Here is an 8,247-nt window from a genome sequence, read left to right on the forward strand (position 1 = left end):
CGCCCGGCTAATTTTTTGTATTTTTTTAGTAGAGATGGGGTTTCACCGTGTTAGCCAGGATGGTCTCAATCTCCTGACCTTGTGATCCGCCCGTCTCGGCCTCCCAAAGTGCTGGGATTACAGGCTTGAGCCACTGCGCCCGTCCAGGACATTTTCTGTGAGTGTTTCTGACACTTCTTGTGTGTCTCAAAGTCCCAACTTCTAGGTCTTTGTCTGAGTCTTCAGAGCTCAACTGCTGCATGTGTCCACCCCAAACCCAAGCCACACCAACCATGTCCACATCCACCTACAAGTAAGTGGACCCAAAGACTAAGGGTCTGAAAGAGGGAGCCCCTCTGACAATGACAAGAAGAGGAAACAGACTCCCAAGTGGCCAGACCACTTCAATTACAAACAGGAAGTGGTTAAAGTGCAGGTGAGGCAAGAAAAGGTGTTGTTAGGTGACAGAGCTTGGAGGCTGAAGTCCCAGACTGGACGCTTTCATTTAATCCATACTGCACATCCTCCCTCTGCCCAGCCAGGACCTTATCAAAGCGGGTACCGAGTCTCAGCAGGAACACCGAAAGGATGGTAGAGAAGTCAGCCATGCTGTGCTAAGGCTCTGGGCCTTGTCAGTTTTGTGTAACAGAGTCACCCAAGAAGAGCTGTGAATGCAGCAGATCCTGTGGGGACTCTGGGCAGGAGCTTGCTGCAGAGGGTGGTGGAGAAGCAGCAGGGTGGGTCAGCATGCATGGCCTGGAGGCCAAGAGATGACTTGGAGGGTAAGAAGTGTGATTCCCAACCTGCAAGAGCTGGACCAGGGCCCAGAAGGGAGGAGCAACAGTGGATCTGTTCCACCCCAGCCTCTCCCCACAAAGCCAGTGGATCAGGGGAGGCCCCAGGCAGCACTGGCCTCAACTTCAAGGCCTGTAGGAGCAGTAGGAGACTCAGATCAGAGAGCAGATGATCAAACAGCAGCCTTGGGAGCTCTGAGCATTGGTCTTAGGAGGGGGAGGGGAGGAAACTGGAGCAAGGAGAAGCTCAAAGAAGGGCCCTCCTGCATATCAGAGGCTTGGGTGCTCTGGAGGTTGATGATTTCTGCCACGCAAGTTCCTCTATTTGTCCTCCAAATCTAGAATCCTGGAATGGTGTGTGGCATGTACACTCAGGGGAAATACAATATCCCCAAACCCCTGGTCCCCACTCCCTGCCCCATCCCGGCGCTATCCTATCTTCCCACAGGCTCATATCCAACTTCTTTTTTGGTCTCCCAGTATTTTCCACCCAGCTTTCCACCGCCCTGGGCACTTGGAGATAGGCAGGAAGCAGCCAGAAGGTTGCGAGGCATAACAGCTGGGAGGGGGCGCTCCCTCTTCCCCTCCCACTGCTGCTGGGTCTCTGATCTCTCACCGTTCCTCAGGCAATTACAGAGCAAGCGGCTAGGGTTGTCAGCTCAGCAGGCCTTCTACCCCCCACCAGCACCACCAAGGGCAAAGGAGCGGGGAGGGGATGTGTTCCACAGATGGAGCCAAGGCCGGGTCTGCCAAGGGTGACAGACAGAGTGAGAAGAGGCAGGAGGGAGCAGGAGACAAAGACAGATGTAGGAAGACAGCGCTAACCACGATGGAGACGGTTAGGGAGGTGGGGAAATTCAGAAACGGAGACCCAGGCAGCAGGGAAAGGGAGAGAAGAGGAAACCGGAGCACAAAGGGTGAGAGGCAGCCGCAGAGAGCGCTGCTGAGAAATGGCAGAAAGAGCGAGAAGAGTGAGGGGTGGGGGTGGGGGTGGGCGTGTGCACGTGCGCGTGCGCACAGGCCGCCTGCACAGCATCCTTGTCCCTAGGGGCTGTGCCAGGCAAGGGGCGGGGAGGAAGGAAGATGGTCCCGGGTCAGTGGAGGGGCTTCCAAGTGTGGACATCATGCTGGCCTGGGAGCAGGGTAGAGACAGACAGAGGGTGGAGAAGCTGTGAGCTGGGGCCGGAAGAGCCTACAAAGCCCCATGCAACAGAGCATCAAGGCCCTGCCCACTTGTGGCACTGGGCAAGGGACGGCCGTGAGACAGGATGAATGGTGCACTGCTGGCTGACCCATGCCATGCCAGGGAACAGGTGGTGGGTTTCCTGCTGTGGGTAGGGATGGGAGAGGGAAAAGCACCCAGCAGATCCCAGAGAAGCCTTCCAATATTGCTGCTGGCTGGGAGTAAGTGGCCACCTGGCTGGAGGAGACACACATGTGTTAGGCCAACAGTGATCATGTCTGACCATGCACTGAGTGGACAGTAGCCGCTGCGCTGGGGCAGTTGAAGGTGGGACCGTTCCTGAGTAAGTCCGGTCCCAAACCCATCCTCCCTGGTGGGAAAGGACCAGGGAGGCAAGGGTCAGGCCCAGCAGCCTACAGGGAGGGGTTCAGCCCCAGAAGAACCTCACCCCATCCCACCCTACCTGGCCTCCCACTATGACCGCAGGTCCCTCAGGGAGTCCTCTGTCCTCTGCTCCGAAATGCCTGCTTCGGTCTGACGGGAAGCAGCTTGCCAGGGAGGGACCTGGGAGGTCGTGGAGCCTGGCTAGACCTGGGGTGGCTGCCTCCTCTCTGAAAACACACACACACACACACACACACACACACACCATCACCACCACCACCACCACCACACACCTTGGGAAGGGAACCTCCAGCGGTGCCCTGCACATGTGCCCTGCACACCTGCCTGTCAGTTCTCAGGTTCTGCCTGGAGTTCCTCTCAAAGGAGAAGCAACAAGAGGGCCCTTCAACAGCACAGCAGAGACTCCCCAGCTTCTCCTGCCCTTGTCTTCTGGGGACATGGTGCCTGGTGACCCAATGGGCCAGAGTGGGGGTGGGGCTGGGGGCTCAGCACAGGGCACATGACAGGGTCAGAGTGTGGTGCTAGGCCCATATGCTTGCAGGCCTGGGAGCCTGGGGGTCTTTTGTGCCTGTTGGTGTGTATATGATGGTGTGGGTGTCACTTACACCCCTTGCACTGTGTCCCTTTAAGGCTCCCGCTGGCCCTCCCCCTGAGGCTGTGGCTGGCAGGTTTCTATGGTGATGCAGCCCAAGTCCCTCAGTAGCAGAGGTAGGGGAGCCAGAGGTGGGGAAGCCAAGGAAAGCCTTGTTATGTGTTATGTAGACAGCACATAAAGGGGGCTGCTCCAGGGAGTCCCCACAGGTACCTGGGGGCCCAGAAGTCCTTTATGACTGCTACTTAGTCCCTGCACTCCCCACCTCACCCCTCCCTAAGGGGGTACCCCCCAGAGAGTGAGCCTTCAGCCCCCTCATCTCGCCTGAGGCTTTAGTCTCCAAGGCAACTACAGCTCACCTGTCATGGACCATTCTCCTTAAAAGATGGGGAGAAGAGACAGAGGTTTACCCTTTGTGGGGGTGCAGGGAGGATGATCTTGACTACTGGGAAAGGGAGGGAGGAGCCCCACTCCATCCCCGCAATCACATCCCTCTGTGGTCTGTTCTATTAAATCAACCCTCGGCGTGGACTTACCACATACCAGAAAGTCTCATGAGCACTTCCAAGCACATCCACTCATCTCCTCCCCAGATTTGCCCCAGGGAGAGAGGTGCTATCATCATCCCCATTTTACAGATGAGAAACGGAGGCTCAGAAAACTGGAAACTGTGTCCAAGATCACAGAGCTGGCACTGGCTCTCAGCAGGGGTGGGGTTCTAGAGGGCATGGTGGCTCCCCAAGTTGCCTCTCAGAGGCTCTGGCATCCTAATATGTGTGCCTGCTAGGCTTCCCAGGGGACCAGTGGCCTGAGCAAGGATGGCCTCCAAGCCATCCTGCCCCACGGGGAGGGCTTATTTGCCAGGCAGATGGCAGGCAAATGTGGGGGGCAGGGAGTGACATCTTGGGATGGAGGCCATGCGGAAGAAGGATGTGATCAACATCACGTCTCAGCACAGAGCTGAAGCCTGGCACTAAACAAACCCCCAAGTCCCCCACCCAGGTACTCAGTCCAAGAGAAGGCCAACTCCTTTCCCTTTTGGGTTTGGGGACAGGCTGGTTTCTTGGTCCCCTCTTCTGCTGTCTGAAATCTGGAGGCTCCAGAACCCTCCCAGAGAGGCCTGTCTCCAATCAGCACTTAGGGACAGCAGTAGACCCATTCTTGTGTCAAAGGGGATACTGATGCCCAGCAGGTGGCAAGGCTTCAGCCTCCCAGACCCCTAGAAGGCCAGAGAAATGCGGTGGCAGCAAAAATAGGGCTCCTCTCCAGCCCCGGGCCTCCTCAGTGAGCTAGGATAACCCTAGTACTAGAGGGGACTTCAGGGGTCAGGCCAGAAGGAACAGAGTGCATCCAGTTCCTGGGGCTGTGGCCTGAAAAGCAGAGCAGGGAGGGAGTCGAGCCTGAGGCAGGGAGAGGCCCTGGCCCACATCAGTCCTGGAACACCTAGCCTGTGTTGGTTTGAGGGGGCGGGGTGGAGGTGCCTGGAAACAGCTCAGACACTGCCAGGCCCCATCGGCCCCCTCCAGGGGCCCCACTCCCAAAGGGTTAAAGGGCAGAGGGGGACACAGGAAGCCCGGGGGCGGACAATGGAGCCTCTGTGATCCCCAGGGCTTGGGCATTCCTAAGTCATGAACACAGACGCAGATGGCTGGGGGAGAGGGCCACAGGGAACCCCCCTCCACTGAAGCACAGCCTGGGTTGGCCAGAGGCTCTGTCCCCATATCATGCATCGCTGCTTCCAACCACTGCAGCCGCCACCCTCAGCCCCACCCCTTCCCAGCACAGGCCCTGTTGGGGCATCTGAGGAGACCCACGTGGCCACATGACAATATCTGTGTGCATGCTGGCTCATGAACACACACATACATGCAGCCAAATATATGACCCCACCCAGACAAACAGGAATACTGGAAGTTACACACGCACAAATACACAAACACAAGCAGAGACACAAACCCCACACATGCAGATAGGAAGACTGCCTGGCTGGAGGGCTGGGGGCGGAGGGGCTCCCGGGACTCAGCCTCTTTCCTTCAAGCTCCGCTCTCAGACTCACACTGGGATGGACGGGCTCAGAAGTCCTCCTTGGCCAAGTGCATGGAGCCCAGGACGCTGCCACCCTCCTGCCCCACCCAACTCCTGGCCCGCGCAGCTGCCCCTGCTGGGCATAAGGGCAAGTTAGATGAGCAGGAGCTGCTGACTGGCAGTGGCTGGGCACTCCCTCTGCAGCTTTCCAACCTGGGAAGAACAGGGGCCTGGGGAGGGGGCCACTGGACAAAGAAAAGCTTCTAGAAAGAACAGCGACCAGACCCTTCCCGGCTCCTCCCTCTATTTCCAGCCACAGCCTTCAGGAAGCCACAAAGACCCTGTTGATATCTGGGGAAGAAGCAGGCTGGGCAGGCTACCTCCCCCAGTGCTTGTCTGGCTGGTATTCACCAGGCACCCCCCATCCAGCCTTCCACTCAGACAAGGCCCCCATGGGGGGTCTGGGCCCAACCCTAAGGCATAGAGTCCAGCAGAGGGGTGCTGAGTGGCTGCTGGACAGGGCACAACCTCAGGGCCTTCAAGGGTGAGGCAGGGGCAGCTAGGGGGGACAGGGAGAGGAGAAGAGTGGTGGAAGACAGACAAAAGGGTAAGCAGAGAGATGGAGCAGAGCCCCGACAGGAAGGGGGAAGAGGGGAGGGAGGGCCAGGCAGGCAGAGGCAGAGGGAGGAGACAGGGAGTGGTGTACCCCATCCCTGGCAGCAGCAGACTTCTTCCTAGAAGGAGGGGGAAGGTGATGGCCCTGGGGGTGGGGCACAGGGAGACGTGGGAGGCTTCAGAGGAGAGAGCTGCGGGGCGGGGGAAGCAGGAGAGGGAGGTGTCCGGGATGGGCCAGATCAGAGCAAGTAAGAGCGACTGTGAGGGCAGGGATGCTGCAGGCCCATTCCAGATGGCCCCACCCAGGGACCCAACCCCAGCCCATCGTGAGGGCAGAGGACAGGGCAATGAGCACCCTGCTGGGGACCCTAGAGGGGCATCCAGACCCCCTGCGTCCCCCACTGTCTGAACCACGGGGGATGGGGGGCACGGCCCCCACTCATGCCCACAGAGGGAGGCCTGGCAGGCCAGGGGCTTGGCTGGAATCCCCATCCTTGCAGACCTCCTCACAGGACCCCACCGCTACCCGTGTTCTCCCGTGAACGTGCCCTCCTGGAGCCTGGGCCACTCTGCAAGGCCACATCACCCTCACATCCAGAAAAGCACCCAGTTGCAGCCATTTCAAGCTTTGAAAGGGATCTTGGTGATCAAGGAACCTACCCCCATGGGAAAGGGACCGACTGTCCCAAGTCCTTGGGCTGGGGGCTGGCCAGTATGGCACACAGGCCTGTCTCCTCGACCCTTACGGGCCAGTCCTGGCCAGGTGCATGCCAAGGAAGGCGCCAGCTGTAGGTCCAGTGGTGGAAAGGGCTCAGAACTGGGAGAGGCCGATTGGGGGCACAACCTGGGCACCCTGCTCACTGTAGCAGCCTTCAGGCCAGGCCCTTCCTCACTCTCTGCCTCCCTTTTCCCTTCAGATAATCATCAAGAAAAAAAGAAAACAAGTGACACCCCACGAAGACAGGGACGATGCTGGTCCAGTGTGTCACTGGCGCTTCCATGGGCAGCCCAGAGCCTGGCCCAAAGGAGCACTGGCAGTGAGCAGCTGCCCAGTACATGACTGCCCATCGCTGGGATGCTTAGCACCCGGGTAGGGAAGCTCTTCACTGGCTGCAGGGCAGGGGACCCCGCCACCTTGAAGCGCTGATTGTCCTCCTGATGCTCAGCAGGAGGCTGGCAGCTGGGAAGGGGAGGGGGAGGAGCCTTTTAGGAGTGCGGTGTAGCAAACCAGGGAGGCTGGGGCGTGCTGAACGTGTTTCCCTCTTGGTGATCAGATCACCAGCGATTCTTAATTTCTTTTGTTCTTTTCTGTATATTTCAAGTGTCCTACAATAAGATGTATTATTTTCGGGATCATACACACACAAACATCAATAAATATGGAGAGAGACTCAGTTGCAGCAGAGAGAAATGACCAGGAGCCAGGGAGGTGGGAAGGTCCCAGGCCCAACCCTGCCCCGAACTTCCCATGTGGCCAAGACAGCTAAGTCCTCAAAGGCTCTGGGGCCCACAGGTGTGCACATGTGGGGCTGCATGGGAGCTGTGCCAGGGAAGAGGCCGGGCTGGGCCAAGTCCCACCACCTGCAGCAAGGAGCCGATGGGAGGGGAGAGGCCCCCGACTCAGAAAGATGACACTGGGCAGCAGCCCCCGGGGAAAGAAGGGAGGACTGCAGTGATTTATGTCAGGGCCACGTGAGTCAGCAGAGATGGCACTGGGCTGCCCCGATGCCCCTGCCTTCAGGGTGGGGTTAATAAGGGCAGGGTAGGGGGTGCCAGGCCCCACTCCTTCTGGGGAAGGGGCAGATGGCTCTAGGCCTGCCTTCCTGAGACGGGCAGTGATAGGTGGGGGGTCCAGATACCCTGTTGGGGGCAATGGATTGTAGTACGTGTTCTTTGCAATCCCTGCCAACCAAGAGGCCCCAAAAGTCTGTCTTGGAAAGGAAGGAATAGGAATCGCTGACCCCTCCCATAACCGCACAGAGATGGGAAAATGTGGCAGTGGGCAAAAGACCTGCAATGCGCAGGAACCGTCTGAGCCAGTGAGGCCCACCCTCCTCACCCCGACCTGATGGACCCTACCTGATGGACACCCATGCACGGGAGGCGCAGCAGTGTGTGCCCGAACCGACCTCACCCACTGCAGCCCTGACTGGCCACAGAGCCTGTGGAAACGGGCTCCAGAGGTGCCCTGCGCCTCCAGGGAGGAGCCCCTGGCTCTGCGGCAGGTTTTCAGGTGAGCCCGGAGGAGCCCAGGCTGGGATTTGGAAAGAAGAAGGAGGAGAACAAAGCCCCCCCAACCTTGGGGCGGAGGGGCAGAGGCAGCGCCCAGTCCCGTTCACTCCCTTCCCCCCCTTGCAGGGGCGGCTTATTCCAATCTCCCCCTCACCACGCTGTCAGCCGGGGTTTTCCACCAAACTGGGCTCTCGGCTGGGGATGAGGGGGCAGCCACGCCCAGGGCCACACCCCACGGCGGCCGGTGAGGGAGCGCTCAGCCCGATCTGGCTTCTTTTCTCAGACACGCATACGCGCACGGGGACCCGCCAACTTCAGCCCCCGCCTGCCCACACAGACCCTACCTGACGCCCCCCGCCCTGTTCTCTCGCCCAGGCCAGCATATGGGGCGCCGCCCAGGTACCCTTCACCTGTCGGGCTCG

The 8,247-nt window shown here is 59.2% G+C and overlaps 1 protein-coding gene across 1 annotated transcript in view; it reads left to right on the forward strand.

The window, feature by feature from the left end:
- The first annotated feature begins 5,822 nt into the window (after positions 1-5,822).
- The window catches only part of LOC105555382 (putative lung carcinoma-associated protein 10), a 24,706-nt gene continuing 22,281 nt past the window's right edge, over positions 5,823-8,247 (forward strand). Inside the window, 4 exon segments of the mRNA XM_012002296.1 lie at positions 5,823-5,919; positions 7,753-7,826; positions 8,201-8,215; positions 8,217-8,237. Of these exon segments, the coding sequence (XP_011857686.1) occupies positions 5,823-5,919; positions 7,753-7,826; positions 8,201-8,215; positions 8,217-8,237 (207 nt within the window).

This window comes from Mandrillus leucophaeus, unplaced genomic scaffold (assembly GCF_000951045.1).
Source record: "Mandrillus leucophaeus isolate KB7577 unplaced genomic scaffold, Mleu.le_1.0 Scaffold681, whole genome shotgun sequence".
Classification (NCBI taxonomy): Eukaryota; Metazoa; Chordata; class Mammalia; order Primates; family Cercopithecidae; genus Mandrillus; species Mandrillus leucophaeus.